The 18,042-nt window shown below is 36.1% G+C and overlaps 1 protein-coding gene across 1 annotated transcript in view; it reads left to right on the forward strand.

Moving 5' to 3' along the window:
• The first annotated feature begins 16,300 nt into the window (after positions 1-16,300).
• LOC149076088 (uncharacterized) overlaps positions 16,301-18,042 on the forward strand; it is a 168,734-nt gene continuing 166,992 nt past the window's right edge. The window contains exon 1 of the mRNA XM_089243616.1: positions 16,301-16,574. Within this exon, the coding sequence (XP_089099742.1) occupies positions 16,505-16,574 (70 nt within the window). The 5' untranslated portion in view covers positions 16,301-16,504. The remainder of the gene's footprint in view (positions 16,575-18,042) is intronic.

The raw sequence follows: 18,042 nt of genomic DNA on the forward strand, positions 1-18,042 counted from the left end.
TGCGGGGTCACTTGAGGGCAGTATTTTCTATTGGTTTCTCCAACAAAAGGAATTACTGTACCATTGATGATCTGAACAGTCTAAACGCTGAGGAGGCTTGAACCAGTACTACTAATTATAGTAGTGCCACGGAACCAAAAATAAGCAAATAAACAACACAAGGGACAGGAAAGTGAAACAGCCTTTTCATGACACAATATTCTGAGACCGATGCTCCTGCAGCACAAGATATGAAAGATAAACATGTTGTTCGAACTCCTACTACAGAACAATTTGATGAAGAACAAAGCAGACCCGACATCATAGATGAAGATTTTATTTTTCTCAAATATTAGGAAAGAAAATACTCAGGTCAGATTAATGAAATTTTTGATGATAAATATCATGGGAAAAAATGGTAAATATTGGAAGTGAGAGCTGAAAGAGATGAGATTTAGTATTCATCTGACTCTCTCTCTCTCTCTCTGTATTGAGAAAGATAAATCCTTCAAAAACAGGCTTAAGAAAATTTTAAAGGATTAATTTTCAGTAAGCTAAATATTTGTAATTACAAAATTTATATATTTAAACTTTTTCTTATTTGTCTTAAATGATTTACACTGTGCCAGCAAGAGCACGCGTAACTCTTCTCTACGTTCCCTCAATGTCCATCTGTAGTTAAGGTCTCAAAACCCTTACGGCATACTACGAACTAAGCCCAGGAAAAGCGGGATAATGACTTTAGGATAACGCGAAGAGATCTTTTTAACAATAAACCGAGAATTCTTTCCTGACCACCGCTGAACAATGTTCAAAAAATCTAAGCCTTTGACCTTGCAAGACTGGCTACATCCCGCTTCCCATCTCAGAGAAATATCGAAGCGTCCCCGAGGGATGGGTGTATCGGGAAAGTTTTATTATAAACAACAAAACATTGTCGCCTCAGACGAAGGCAACAAAAAATAACATGTATATAAAAACAATCATCAGTCTGGAATCATATAACAGACAATTAAAATCTAAACAACAAACGCCAATGGACAATCAAAATTATAAACAAGATTATAAGATGATGGCTAATAAAGAATCTATCAATCGTCAGTTAATCGAATGGTTGTCAATAATGAATATAAAATTTAGAATCGCAGTCAATCAGCTAACACTGACCTAACACACACAATCATAAATATTTTTACATTGTCCAGCTTCCACATATCAGTTCGACTGTCGACATCGCTCTTCAGTAGTCATAGGTCCACCGTCGTCTAGGTCGCAAGTTGTATATCCTCGCCTGGCTGCTGCACTATCGCGAGGGCGGGTATGTGACGTCAGTAACTCCTCTCAGTCAGAAAATCTAAGCCGCTCATCAACAAGAATACCATACCCAGATCTGTGATCCTGGTTACATCCGGGATAGTGATATCACTCAACTCGTAAGTGAAACGTGGGTTTGTTCTAACCAAAATGAGCAACTATGAAATTATCAAAGCTGAACGCCATGCTCTATTCATTTGCCCATGCTACAATCCTGTTTTAGTTGGTCTATAGCGGCAGAAATACCTCATATCTGGCTCGTGGATCGGAAAGGCTGTGCACCCCTGGAATAAAGTGTGCTTTTTTTTTTGGGTTAACTGCTTTTTCTTATTACTAACAGTTATGTAGTCATTTTTCGGTCACGCTGCATAAGGGCCGCAACTAGATGCTTCGCCACATGGGGCAAGTGTGCATTTGGACGCCCCTTGTAATGTTAGAGAGGTTTGAGAATAAAATTTGCGCCCCCTCTGGTCCAGCGCCCGGGGCACGAGACCCACCTGCTTCCCCCTGGTTGCGGCCCTGCGCTGTATGATCATCTTGTTTGGCTGTCAAACAAAAAAAAATATTCTTAAATGTCTCAAGCTACTTTCAAGATAATTCTAATAGTTTTGAGTGAATACTAGATTATTATTATTTTTTGAATGATATCTACCTATTTATTCAAAACTATTCCACACAATATAATTAAGAAGAGACGATGATGCGCACAAAGACCTTGTATATCTTAGAAAAAACCGATAAAATATTGCGCGTATCAGATATAATGGGTATAAAAATCTGTTTATTTGTGGAAAGAAAAATATATTTCGGAGCGATTTTAACATTTCAACAATATTGATGTTTTTTCTAGAGTTTTTTTTTTATATTATATTTCATCGATTTATGTTTTTCTTTACAAAATGAATTATATTGTTTTTATCAATAATTCTCTTTTCCCTCTCCGCTTTAATTCAATTTTCATTGTCCGTAATTTGATATTTTCGGTTTTCAGGATAACAATACTTCGAGAAAATAAAATGAAAGATAGGAGAAATATATATATATATTTCCTTTTCTCATTGTGTTGAACAGGTATAACAAAACGGAAACATCCAACACAATTAAAATTGCCAATTATAATACACATGGAAATTTATCTATCATAAATATATTCAGATATTCCCAAATAAAAAGAAAAGTTACTGTAAATGCATTTGATTTCGTATTAGGTAATGGTATAATTTTTGTATAATAATCATGCATCGGTCTCGAACATTACGGATCTCATTTACATATAATTCGTTTACATATTTTTATTCCAACAAAACTTAATGTTTGACTGATACAATACCGTCATGTTAATTCCTTACACTATTTGGAGGATTATAATTTTTTGGTTGCCAAATATATTTTGCTGTGTTGAGTGAAGCATATATGCGTTGAAGTATTTTAAACAGAAGCATTCTACTTTGATAATCCGTTCTTTTCATAATAATTCATGGTAACATTTTTTTCTTAAGCAATAACTTTAGAATATTAATTGCACATTAAAATTACTTGAATTTCGGTGCTGATATTATCTCTCTCGGGTTAATTTTGTAGTTATTTGAAAACAAATGAGATGACATGTTTAGGTATTTAATTGCTTTTTAAACTGAAATATAACTTTTTTGGTCTCAATGGACGAACGTATTGATAATTTTGTTTGCAAGAAGAGTTTTAATTTGAGAACGATTTTAAAATAATTGTTTTTAATAATTCATTTTGGAAGATCTATGTAAACATGGTCGGTCGTATGCAGGCTTTATCTTTTCATAATTCCGTTGCCATAGTACAGTTGCCATTTATAGAACGCCCGAGTGGAGCAGTGGTAAGTAGCTCGTCTCCCACTATGAAAGTTACCTTCAAGGTCTGCGGGTTCGAATCCCGCCAAAGAGCATCTTAAAAAGTGCTTTACCTACCGATCCTGGGGTGACCACCGATATACATGGTGCCTTTATTTCCCACGCAACTCCACTGGTTGAAAATTGTCGTACGGCGATATATGAGCGGAGTTGGTGAGTGGTAAAGTATATATAGTGCAACACTTATATGAAACTTCTACTTGGCATGTCGCGTGAAAATGTGGAAAGATATCGATGATGCAGTATATAAGCAGTGATTTCAGTTAGTAGCTGGATGATTCGGAGTTTTCAAGAAACTGATACTTTTCCTTTATTTTCTGTTATTTTAATTATTTCGAGAAGCCCGTCACATTGTGCAAATGAGCGAAGGCGCGTGCCTGATGATATGCAAGAAAAGTGTTTTAAGCGTGTGATGTCATAATTAAAAAAAAACAACTGTAGTTGATAACATGCGATGAAAATTTAATTTTTTATAAGAAACCTTCATATTTTCTTTAATATACACGCTATTTTTACGAAAATGCAAGTATTGCAGAAAGCAAGTGAAATATTTTGTGCCGGTTAATCAAAAATATTTTTTCTTTCATTTTTGTCGGTCCCCTGAATGCGTTCGTGAAAGTTTGAGCTCACGTTTTATGGTTACATCCTCGAAATTACAGAACAACGTGACGCCGCTGCTCCATTGCTTAAAACTGTCAGGCGGTCATAATTAATAAATGAGTGTGTGTGACAGAGTGAGTTGGTGAGTTAGTGATAGAATGAGCTACATAGCCAGGGCTAGTAACAGATTAAGTCATCTAGTTTGTGAGTGAGCGAGAGACAGAGTGAGCGACCAGGTGATTGAGTGTAAAACAAAGTGACCAACCTAGTGAGTGGATGATAGAATGAGCGACTCAGGGAGTGAATGACAAAGTGAGCGTCCCAGTAAGTGAGTGACCTGAAGAGACCTAGAGATGACTGGCCTAGAGATCAAGTGAGCGACCTAGGGAGTAAATGATTGACCTACAGATAAAGGGAGTGACCTGGGAATCATATGATTGATCTCGAGATCAAGAAAGTAATCTAGGCAGTAGATGATTGATCTAGAGATCAAATGAATGACTGGTCTACCGAGAGAGTGACCGAGTGACATCGTGAGTGATTAACCTGGTGAATAAGTGAGTGGCCTAGTGTGTGAGTGATATAATGAGAGATCTAGTGAGTGAGTAATAGGATGAGCTACCCGGTGAGTGAATGAGTAATAGGATGAGCTACCTGGTGAGTAAAGGAGTAATAGGATGAGCTACCTGGTGAGTGAATGAGTAATAGGATGAGCTAATTGGTGAGTGAATGAGTAGTAGGATGAGCTACCTGGTGAGTGAGTGAGCTATCTCCAGTGACAGGCCGGTTTCGCTCATTCATTCACTCACTCGTTCACTTGCACCTGCGATCATTCAGTCACTCGTTCATTCACTCATGTCGAACTGATGTCGGTGAATTGTTGTGGTCAGTGAATTTTCCTGACACGTTCAAATGCACCAACTTCTTCAATTTAAACGAGACCCAAAAGCATATTTTCCCAAAACCCAAACTTTTTGCTCCATCGCCCCCTCCTTCGGAATTCCTTTTTCTGTCATCGCTCCCCGACTCATGCCGTCCCATAGGATCCTATGTTATGCTCGTAGCTTCTATCGCCCCTCAGGACCATTCCATCTCCCACCGGGGAGCGATATTGCCCACTTTCGGAAACACTGCCCTAAAGCATGCACGGACTCTCATGAGACATCCCGCAACAGAAAACGAATAAGAATAAAAACATTTTTTTCAAGTTTTTTATAGGAAAAATTCCACCGTAAATTCCCGTAAATAAATTTTCATTTCGAGTATCATGAATCCATTTAAATGAGTATGATGAAACGGCGTAGAGCACTGTTATAACAAATATTTACGAGGCAGTGTAGATGGAAGTTACGGGTAATTGCCTTGGTGAAGTGAATATTCCACGCAAAATTGCTAGATGTATGGGTCTCGATCCGATTACAACACGCTATGAGTGAATTCGAATTGATTGATCTCCGACAATGCATTAGCAAGTGTGTTTTGTGAATATACTGCTACATCAGACTATTTCTGGGAATTGAATGCTTCCAGTTCCGTAGCTTCAGTTTGCACTTCATTCAAACAATCACTAGGCACTTCATGATGACAATATGATTTACGTTCTCGGTTGTAGTATCGATAATCGCAAGGGGATTGCGTAGAATTATCTGAGTGAGGCCAAAAAATCAATTTAACAGCCATTTCTCAGAATATAAACAAGGACGTTATTACCAGGTAAAAATATTCAAACTTCTTATAAGTATAACAGTATTTTATTAGAGATGTGCCATGAATAAAATTTATGTCGAATTTGAATGATATTGCACAAATATTGTCGTTATAGAAATTCATGTGCATAACCGCTTACAACTTTTTTGATGGTAAAAATTGATTAGAAATTGCTAATAGACCCATAATCATTTTCGAATTACTTGGCGTAAGTGCCGCATTGAGTTTTTGTTTGGTTCCCCTGATCTAAAACCCACAATCAGAAAATTGTTTCCCTGTCTGTTTGAATTTAAAAATGAAGGAAAGAGCCGCAAAAACAAACGGGAAAAGCTCACTCTATGCTCTTTATATGCTGTTCTTTTCGCATTCTTCAGTGATTTTCGAATTCAAACACCTCAGCGAATATTCCTCTTGAAAACATGCGAATTTTTCGTGATCTTTCTCCAATTGGGTTTTAAAGGAAAGGGCAAGACATACACACACACAACACACGTTCGTATAAAAAGTTAATTTTTTTATGCCCTCGCAATATCAATGACATATCTGAGGCCTACACATTATTTTTATACTTTTTTTTAAATTAAGGGTATTATGGTTCAGTAAATATTGTGGTATCAAGCTTCATTATGATTTAGTACAGGGTGATTATAAAAAAACTATCCCGACGTATGGGCCCCTAACTATCATAATATTCACAGAAACTGAATGAAATTTTGGCATAAGGTATTTTGAGGTATGCGCTCAAGAATGATATGGAAAACAACAGTGTCACTCTAACAGTTACGGTTACAGTGAGAAAATTTCAAAAATATCAAATGGCAACACCAAGTTTTTTGTATTGGAATGTGATCTCCATTGTAAAAAACCCTAAATAGCGTTCGAACGGCACCTGTACCATGAAAATCACCGGCGGTAGATAGGCTAAAAGTGAGGACAGCCAATAAGGACAGAGAAGCAGTATAAAATAAAGCATTTTATTGTGTTTCACAAATTTTCCACGTGACCTCCTTCACACACGATGACACTTTGCATGCGGCAGATGGTGGATAGCACTGCAGCACGTACCATGGCAATAGGAATCTCTTGAATCGCAGTTCTGGTGGCATCTTTCAAATCAGATGCAGTTTGCGGACGAAACTGATACACTTTGAATTTCAGATATCCCCACAGCCAGAAATCCATTGGTGTAAGATCAGGAGACCTTGGTGGCCACGAAAATGGGAAATGACGGGAGATAACTCTGTCACCAAACTGTTGACTTAAGACACGTTTGACTGAAGATCCTACATGTGGAGGAGCGCCATCTTGCATCCACACAACTTCAGATAGAGCATTTTGCCGTTGCAATGCGGGAATCGCGTAACGAGTTAACATGTCCAGATAGCGAGCACTCGTTACTGTACATGTTTGCAGATCACCGGCAGTAACCTCTTCAAAAAAGTAAGGGCGGAGGATGAACGTACTCGTTATACCACACCACACAGTCACTTTTTCCTCGTGTAATGGACGTACAAGCACATCATGTGGATTATTGTCTTAAATCTTTACGATATCCCCACGTTCTTTCCCTGAAAGCGGCATCTTGTTCAGAATGGCAGAAAGCAACATACGTGGCTCGCATTTCGCAGTACCTTTTCTTCCACCTAGCGTGACGACGTCAGTCATGACTGTGTCTTACGTAGAACCAAGAAATGCAAATTTCTTGGTTCCTTCTTCTCGTTTTGTGGAGGGCTAATCACGCTGGGATCTCAGCCGAAGAAACGGTGTGACGAATGAAACGAACATTAGTGCTCTGGTGCACGGCAAAGTCCTTTTTAATTTTCCTTGCCTAGCTCCGGGGATTTTCGTGCTACAGGTGCCATTCTACCGCTATTTAGTGTTTTTCAGTATGGAGATCGCATTTCAATACAAAAAACTGGGTGTTGCCATTTGATATTTTCGAAATTTTCTCACTGTAACCGTAACTGTTAGAGTGACACTGTTGTTTTCCATATCACTCTTGAGCGCATACCTCAAAATACCTTATGCCAAAATTTCATTCAGTTTCTGTGAATATTATGATAGTTAGGGGCCCATACGTCGGGATAGTTTTTTTATAATCACCCCGTATATATTGGAAGTGGAAAGGGACTATCTCTCTCTCTATCTTATGCACCCAGTACAAGCGACACACACTTTCTCGACATATAATTTATTTTTGCAGTACCTGCTACTTGTTTGCGTCCGAGTCGCGCAATGTAAGATGTTTGTCTTTCAACATGACGGTTATCGTTAAGGTCCACGGGTTCGAATCCGAGGGAAACACAAAAACAAGTTCTTTACCTACCGAGGCGATCACCGCCTTCATTTCCCACCATTTATATAGATGACGATATGACCGAAGTTGGTGGGGGATAAAATGAAACTTTCTGTTTACTAAAAATGTGCGGTCGTGTAGGTGTCATGCAGGACTTTCATCGTGAGGATCCCTGTTGGCGGTGCAGTAATAGCCGGCAAAAGTTGATTTAGTGCTGTTTTGCAACTTTGAGGTGCGAATGCGAGTTGGTCTCCCATTCGGAACGATTCTCTTCACAGAGAACAGGCAGAACTACAACACGATATTTACATAACATGACAATGAGTATTAAAAAAAGGTCACGCATATACTACTCACACAACACCATTCACCAATTCATTAGAAATCCTTCAGAGGAATGTTTACGAGGTGCATGCATAGTTGTAATAGTACTTACTGCTTGTTTGTTTGTGTACATTACAAAGGCATATATTAAAAGCGAAATGTGGCTGCTAAATGCTCAGAATGAATTTTGGAATGTAAAATTATATTAGCTGAGATAGTGACAAAATATTTGGGTATGTTCATAGTGTGTATGTCACAAGCCTTTTTGCGTACACTCGACAGATGTTAATTACATTCACCAATGATGACTTCTTAAAGAATGTATAAGGTTGTGTGTGTGTTGGTCCCCCATATTTTTTTTTAATGGCCGTTTTCTCACTCACACATATATATTATTTATTGAAATATTTATTTAGAGAATTTTTTTTTACGAATTAATGTTCCTAGATTAAGGAAAAATAATGCGTAGAATATACCAGTGATACATAATCCGTCTTAAACAATGCAGAATTTTTTTTCCCAGGGACTTGATACCTTTAACATCATGAAACGCTATGCTCTAATAGTAATAACATTAAAAACATTATTTAACCATTGATTTATTTCAAAGTTTTCACACATATTTTTAGTGTATGCCATCTTCTATGCTGGTAAAAATATTTACATACCTTGGATACTTTATGTAAATTTTCAAATAAATGCATTGCCACTAGAAATACGGGTCGGGGGACTATACCTAGAAAGACGATAAGGGGTCTGTGTGACCCCCATTTCTTTTTCCGGCAATTTTTGAACATTTTGATGAGCGTCGGCGTGGAGGAAACTCCAGACTGGGATCTGTATTTTCTATATTCCCAATAGGATCTGGGAGTATTACATCACTTCGAGGTTGTGAATATGATCAACGAATGTGTGTGTGCTTTATTTTTTTCGTGGTTGGAAGGAAGCACCTTACGATGATCTCTCCGAAGGGTTTCAACCAAGCTTTTGATTTAGATTTGAAAAAAACATCACATTACGTTGATGTTGCATCAGTATCTGGAGGCAATGAGTTTCTCGTAAAATATTTTGGAATCCTTCACATCCTTCACGAGGAAGGTCCCGCGATATTTCTTTAACTTTCATTTGCAGCAGTTACTTCCCTACCGATGAACGGGATATTATTGAGATCTCTGACATTTATGGAAATCAGCTGACGTTTTGGGGTAGCTCTAGCTTTACATTGGTGGCTTCAATATGTGATTTGCATGTATTGTTTCTAATAGCATTTTATTTTGCATCAGCTAAAGCATTTTAAGAGGTATAATTTAATTATAATTCGCACATCATCAATATTGTTGCTTACTTCACAAAGGTTTTACATCGGATGATTTTCATTCTATCTCTCCTCTGAATTCTCACCATCAGCACTACTGCTTTTTCACACACACAATGTTTGCCAACTTCTGAAAAGTATTATCGTCATTGAATATGTATCTTTTTGTGGCAATCTATTTGTACCTGTCTACAGCAATCATACGAGCGTGGATATTTCTACTTTACAGAAAAAACAATTTTTTGGACAAAACGGCAAAAAACACTTGACAACAAAAGCTGAGACACCTGCCGATAAGAATAAAGTAAAAGAGTCTGAAGAATGGGGGAATTATACCATATTATATTCACAAAGAGACTATCAGAAGAACTTTGACCTTACAAAATCAATTGTGACAATGTTGGTGGTATTATATGGTGAATATGTTCTAAAATACGTAAGAGACTCAGTGGGGCCACCTCCCGTCTTTCTAGGTATATCCCTTCTTATCGCCGTTGCTAAGAAAGATAATGAAGAAAGCTTTGATGTACGCTAAAAACATGACAGTACAGGAAAAGTTGCGAAATTTTAAAGCTTTTGGTTCATTCTTACTAGAGATATGGGAGCAGAGAAACAAAGCGCGCTGTGTCACACAGATCCCGTCCGTCTTTCTAGTGTTAAAAACTACTTGCGCTCATGATAAAATACCATGACATCAATGTAATTGAATAAAAACTAATTCAAAGTAAAGGAAACTGTTCAATTCGTGAAGTGAAGTAAAATTTTGAGATTTCATCCACTCAATCTTATTTAAAAAATTTTTTGAAAATCAAATTTAAATTTCAAAAATTTTGAAATTTTAAATTTTAATTTTAACTAAGGTTAAATTTAAAATTTTCAGCTATTAGGCTATATCATGGTATTTTATCATGAGCGAAAACAGTTTTTAATGCATTTATTTGATAATTTACAAAACATTAAGTATCCAAGATATGTAAAATTTTTAACAGCAAAGGATGGAACAAACAATTAAGAACATGTGTAAAAGAATTCATATAAATCCATAGCTAAATACTATTTTTAATGATATTTCTATTCGAAATTAGAGCATAGTGTTTCACCATGTTAAATATATCATGTCTCCTTATTATAGTGATAACCATGGATTAAACATATAAAAATGTGGCGATTTTATTTATTAAAGTAATTTGAAAAATTCCATAATCTTAATAAAATGAATTTATTGATTCCAAATCAATCTCTAATCAATTAACGTGCAAAAAAATTATTTGACGAACTTACGTGATTTAAGCTGAATCCATACATTCGATATGGATTCAGCTAATTGTATTATATTTCATTAAAAGATGTACAAAATGTAAATGGACTTTTCGCTACCACATTATGAGAAAAAATTAAATTTGTACAATGTAAACAATTTCGTAAGCCATTTCATTTGTAATCAAAGCGTAATAGCGAAAAAATTAGTTAGTACACGACGAATTAATTAACCTGCTACTTTAAAATACCATCTGCCCTATACGCTTACAATAGAAATAAAAATACCAATTCAGATACGTTGAATACGTTTAAATACGTACAGTGAGTTGTCAAAGGATAATTACCTGCAATAATTGCAAGTAAAGGAGAAAAAGAAAGATAATTCATTCTTCAATGTGTTATTATGAAGATATAAAAATGAACAATATATTTACGTTAAGCTGTAATCAGCTTATTTAAGGATAATTATAATGCAAACACCGACTAAACAAGATCTAAATATCGTGTAATTTGTAAGTAATAGATTTATTTTTCTATCGTCACGGGCATTAAATAATTCACAACGCTATGAAAATTCATTACACGATCAGACTTAATGAATGAATGTCATCACCGTCATCTTTGTAGATGCTTCTTCGTCCTTCTCCTCGACGACTCGATGACACGTTTTTGGCCGACCACAGAGAAGAGCTCTAAATTTATTAACTCCTCTACGTTCGTTAGGATTATTGTCAAAATTAGCTGCAGCAAATTGGTGATGTCGGAAACCAGAAGTCCCCCCTTTTCTCGGTAATGATGAATAATGAGAGGATGCAGGGGAGGTGGGGGGTGCAATGGGAAGGAGTTCGTGGAAAAGAGAAAACCTTGGTTGTCGTAGTGAGAGAAAAGTCGGACATGGAATCTCGATTAAATCCACCACCAGAACGAGCAAAATAAAAGAAAAAAATAAGGATAAAGAAAGGTAAGAAAAAGAGTAAAAACAAAAAAAAAAAAGAGTAAGTAACGAACTGAATTTCTGAGCGGCACTTGAAATTAATGGCACTTGACGCCTTTCCGAAGGGTTTTGGGGGCGAAGCTATATCCTAGGAAAAACTTAACATCAATTAACGCAAAAGTTCCAGAACATTCTACCCGTTACTCACTTCTACGTCCTCTCTTTCTCTCTCTTTTCACACCCTCTCTCAGTCCGTACAACTATTTTCCCTTTCCTTCGCTTTCACAAACACAGCTTAAAAAACGTGACAATTTTAGTCACTGCGGTTAGAAGATATTATGATTAACTGCTGCCGAACAGCTCCCGGATGCTTTAGCAATTCAATAAAGATTTTGTTTGGAATTCGTCAAATATTTTCATTTTAGACTCTGAGTTTGAGCCGCTGGCAAAATTGTTCGTAACAGACACATTACGATCTTTTTTAAACGAGAGTGTGTTTTATTTTTTGCTGCATTCACACACATATTTTGACATCATTAACATAACTGTGATTTGATTAGCGAATTATTGTAATTCAACATGATTAGATGCACAAACTCGAGTCCCATCAACGGGTCTCCGCCAGTTTTTACCCGCATGAACTGTTTTGTGGAGTTTGAGTGGCTGCAAAATGGGGTGGAAGTAACATAATAAAATGCCGGAAGATTATTTAGAGAAATGTGTCACTTTTTGATCACCATCCTTTGCTTTTTCTTTTAGAGAAGCGGGTCACGATATGGTTGGTATGAGAATTCTTCATCTTTAGGTCCCTTTTATGGTCATTCACATGCTAACACACTGTTTTGGTCACTCACATGTCTGCAAACTCTGTAAGTCACTCGTATGGTCAGTTAAAGACCTATTCCCTCGCTCTCTGGGCAGAGGCAGACTTATGCTTTAACGAAATTTGCCGCCCTCTTCCAATTTCATTAATTTTCATGACCACTCATTCCTCAAATCTACCGCCCCTCCAAACTTGCTGCCCTGGGCTATAGAGCACACGGTCCTTCTACTATAAATATTTTTCTGACTATGATTATCGAAGTGGCCCAAATGTGATCGATTAAGTTCACCAGAAAATTGGAAAACCATAGAACTACTTGGAATATTTATTCATGTTTTTTTTTCACAATTTTCTGCACAAATCGAATCTATCGCTCTTGAAGGGTCGTTATACACCGTTTGATAAATAATAAGCATCTAATGATATACACGATTTACACGGATGAATTTATAATCATAACCATTGGAAGTATCTCCTATATAAAGCTTATAAACCTTCCTCTGCGGAATTTCTAACGAATTGGTAGATGCCAGAACGTGTTGCGTAAATGTATGTCTAATGGATTTATGTGTTGGAGTTGTGCTTGTTTCGTGGTCTTAATGGTGCGGTCATCTGTATTTCGTTATTTGAATTAAAATGATGGTAAATGCTCAAATTTATTTATTATGTTATTTTATTATTTATCCTGTTATATAACTATCGGCGGAGATACTTTTTTAAATTTGAAATCAGCTCGATCACCACTGTGCCGTGAACGGGGTCCCAACGTGGATCATCGTGATGAGAACACGACCGTACTGCAGGTATCAGTGTCCCTAGGAAATGGCTCAATACCATTTCTCAGTGTCTGCTATCAGCTTCCAGCAGTGGTTACAAAGTCTTGTTGTAGGAAGTTCCTTTCTGGATACGACAGCAGACATCCGTGCTCCAGAGCGTGGAATTAGACTCATCCAAGAAGGCAGCACCTTGCTAATGAGAATAGGTTCAATTCCGATGCAAATTCGTTTGTACCAAAGCAACTTTGTTATAATGGATACATTAAATTTCCATCTGCTTTAATGCACTATAAACCACAGGGATGCTGGTTACAGGGATATGCTAACATTTTAGACAAAATTCTGGGAGCTGTCAGGTTCATGTGTACAGTTAATTGCTCAATAGTAGGACGAGTCGGCCCATACGCACTCTCTAAATAGACGTTCACTTCTTGTATCAAAGCACTATGCTCCGCTATCTTAAGTAAAATATTTAACGCGATAAAGTAGACAAGTTTGCGTTGATCAATCATATATACAGTACTCATAAGATTGTTTATAATTGAATCTAGTCTGTTCTGATCTTTCTATAACCGTAACTATCCATCAGAAACATTGAGAGCGTCGAAAGAAATTGAGAGGAATGAAAAAAAAGTTTTTCCACACAACCAGGGTGAGTTTTCTTACACCAGTAAAAGACAAAAATGATAATTTTTTGAACTACTAAATCAAGTTTCATATGGCTGAGTATCCAAATTTTCTGCAGGACCTATCTCTCACTAATGAATATACCGTTGAGTATACAAGAGTATGCTTTACTGGTAGAACTCTTTTACGATCACATCGATTTCGAAACCAGACGTTTTGCAAAGATTTTCTCGCTGAAGGGGCTTTGAATATTTACCTTATTCCTATATATTGTGTTCCCAAAATTCACAATTCTCTCATGAATAGCTGCAGATTTCTTAGTACAGGTGGAAGTTCAATTACAGACATACTGTAAATCTGTGCTCGGATGGCGAATTGTTGTAAGTTACTTTTCCCAAAAAAAAAAAAAAAAAAAATTGAGTTGATCGCATTCCAGAGTCTCATTCGTGAAAGTTTTGGAATGTGGCAAAATTTCGCCTATCTCTTTGAGTTTATGAGAAAACAACGAAGTCAAAAAGAGCCACAGTATTGAATTTTAGCAAAATATTGTTTACATATTTCGCATCGTCGATATTTTGAAAAAATGACTCATAACATTTTGTCATCTGAGCAAAGAAATATCAATGGGAATGTGGATTAATCTGATACTACATAAAATTCGCATTATTCGCTTGAATGTCTAGGTCAGAGATGACCAACCTTTTTCCAAGCCGTGATTCAATCAAGATTAATTTCTATGCACGTGCCAATCTACGAATTTTAAGACTAAGACCAACCATTCCGTTTTACTGGACACGAGCAGTCTCTACGTATATGCAAAACATTGTGGTTCGACTGTCCTAATATTTTCGTAACAATGTTTAGTTTGTCTCTCTTCTGAGTTCTAATTTTTTTTTATTTTTGAGTCTTAGATTCAACTATGGCAATGCAGATTGTGTATCAACGTATTAGCAGTAGAAATTTATCCTACCTGCACCGTATTGGGCATAGAACCTGAAGGTTCAAGAAGTTTGCTTCCCCACCTCTAATAAGCTTTGTGAGGGTGCTTAGTCCATCCCCTCACCTTCAACAATTCATGAATATACAATACAAATGTATTATACAATGAATATCCCCCATGCACACAATCATAGATCTCATACACATGGGACGTCCAGCAACTATGCTGAAAGATGAAAAACCGAAAGGAAACGCATTGAATCGAATGTCATAATAAAGTTATTACTTTGAGGATACCTACCACTTATTAAATACAGGTTTCACAGGCTACAAGATTATAATCCGTACGAAAACAATTGTTTGAAAGGGGGAGAGAATTTCTTTGATTAAAAATGTAATAAAATTTCTTGAATTTTTGAAAAGCACTCACGTGACACTTGTGGCGTGCGTGTCGTGGGTTGGCCAACCCTTGTCTAAATATTATGCATCATACAGAGTCGTAACTGCGTTGCGGTGACCATGACAGTTCCCCTAGATGAAGAGCATAAAGAGGAATCCTAAGCCTTTCCCTAGGTTAGCTAATTAGTTGCACAAAGATTAACATCCTGGCTTTGAATGTTAATGTGCCCGGGAGCGCCTGCAGGGAATGATACCAACTTAATATGGTATTTAAGTTTGAATTAGAATTCCCCCACAGGTATCACGTGCGAACATGTATGCACTGTATTTTTGGGGGGGGGGGATATTTGCAGTCTTTATATGCATCTTTTTTGCTGTTCATCTATACATATGCATCAAAATCGTGATACCGGATAGATATGAATATTAATGATTGAAAATTTCGGTTTGAAACTTATGAAATTTAAAAGAATAAATCTATCAAGTAAAAAATGATGAAAGATTTATTCCTTCGTTTACATAGGTAATTCTCAGTCAAATTTTAAATTTTCCAATCAAGTATTTAAATCTATCCTCCAGTATTGTTCATTTTCTTTATTTTCAATACACGGCAAAAAATACGATCGTGTATTAGAAGAAGAAAATGCTTGAAGTTTCTTTTATAGAGCAACACTTCAGCCAAATCGCGTGGAAGATCTGAAATCGCTTTCAAATACAGCAAATGTATCGAGAAATAAAACTTCTCAAGACATTCAGAAAGTAGGAGGGAGAGAAAGAGGGTGGAAAGAAGCAAGAATGGATACAGTTTTTTCCTCCCCCTTAAAGAAATAAGGAAAAAGAAATTACAATTAAAGCGCGTCATTTAATGACCAACGAAGGAATCTGGTCGAATTCGTTATGTGAGTTGTAGAAGAAGAATGGGTGGTTGGTTGTAGGACTTGAAGGTACAAGACCCATGAATTTTAGGGAGATTCTGGAGCAAGAAGGTGACGTTGTTCCACAAAGGATAGGGATGGGGGCGAAGGACTTTGGCGCTCGTTTTCACTTTCCGCTCGCCAAAACCTTCGAGTGGAGTTTTTGGAGAGTGTGTGGGATAGTGGAAAAAGAGAGGAGAGAACGGACAAGATGAGGTGGAAAAACTAAAAAATGATCAGACGCTTTTCTGCCAGCCAATCGGACAGATGCCGATTTTTCCTCTCGCCGACTTTAATTTTGTCATAATATTCGTGTGAGACCGGCCGCATGTTTGGACCTTTACTCGACCAGCAACTCGTCCGCTCGAAGAAAACAACTCGAAAGTTTCTCGTTGTTTTATTTTATTTTGTCGCATGAATGCTCCGCTGTTGTGTTTGATTGTCATGAGAAAAGATATTCTCCTACTGTTTATTCTTCTTCAAGGTAAGAATTTCTCTAATTTTTTTAGATATTTTTTCTTTAACTCAAGAAAAAGATTTTTTTTTTTTTTAAAATCAAAAAAATCAACTTTTTTTTATGTTGAACTGAATAAAAAAAGTTTTTTTTACATTCCCAAAAAAAAAATGAAACCCCATCAGTCTTCTATGCGATGAGAAAAAATTTCTTGACAGTGAGTAATTAGATTTTCGTTGTGAGAGACCAACGGGGTGTCTTATAATAGTTATCATTTTTTTATCAATTACGTAGAAAATTTTTATTTTTCTCCTGATTATGTGAAAAAACAACTAATTAATTTACTCGATTAATAGTCAATTCATAATATTGCAAATGCATCATATAAAACGGTAAAAATTTTATAGAATGTTACGATAAGCTGATTTTATTTGAAGAAAAATGACTGATTTTCTGAATTGAAATTTTCTAATCAACCTTGTATGGTTCACCCTCATAAAAACGTATTGAACTGTTTTTTACTTTTTTTAACGATTTAAATTGGGTTGCTAGCGTATTTTAACTTCAAAAAATACATCGACACAGCAATTTAATTAATTATAGTGTATTTTTTATTTATCTATAATGGTTAACCAAGAGTAAAATATTCAGTTTCACTTGATTTTAATGTTATCTATAAGAAAATATAATCTTGGTTTGCAAAATTGAATAGTTTTTACCTCGCATTATATTACTAATTCTCTCCGTTTAGTGCGATTTTATAAATCTCTAAAAACGTAATATTCCAGAAATCACGACCAAAGAATCAACTCTTCCAAGATTAAAAAAGTATTTTACTGATATAGCCGTATTTTGCAATAAAATAACATTAAAAAAATTAGAAAAGAAATTGGTACAATGCGTTTTTTTATCATGTATTTTTGATAATCATTTTTTATATAAAATCCAATAAGTAAACAGAAAATTACTTACAGATACAAATTACTGATAGGAAATCCCGAGAATCCATTAATTATGCATCGACTTTAATTGCAAGATATAAATTTCCTGAAGCGATTTAAAATTGTGCGATAAATTTCGCCCGCTTCTTTTTCATTAAAACTGCAAAATCTATCACTAAGACATTTATTTCTTTTTGTAAGTATTAAATAAGCTTTATAGGTCATTTGTCAGCTATTGCTGGTTATTGTTTTTTCCTCTGACTTGGTTGATGCACAAATGGCGGTGATCATGGTTCACCTGGATATTCATAATAATAATATATAGAAATGGTATCGTGTCATTTCTAGGAAAAAAACCTCTAAAAGCGGGATCATCATTTCTTTCATCAGAATACAATCTGATGCTCTAATGGATCCCCATGCGATGCCATTATGTGATTACGCCCTCCTATAGGAAGAATGTTTTTTTTGCAAGTGTGAATTCATTCCTAGGCTCGTGTCTATGCATTGGTTTCGGTTTGTTCAAATCGTGAATAACCTAATCGAAAGATCTAGTC

Source organism: Pholcus phalangioides, unplaced genomic scaffold, assembly GCF_987345545.1.
Source record: "Pholcus phalangioides strain wild (caught in Gottingen) unplaced genomic scaffold, Ppha-v1.0 ptg000015l_1, whole genome shotgun sequence".
NCBI classification, from domain to species: Eukaryota; Metazoa; Arthropoda; class Arachnida; order Araneae; family Pholcidae; genus Pholcus; species Pholcus phalangioides.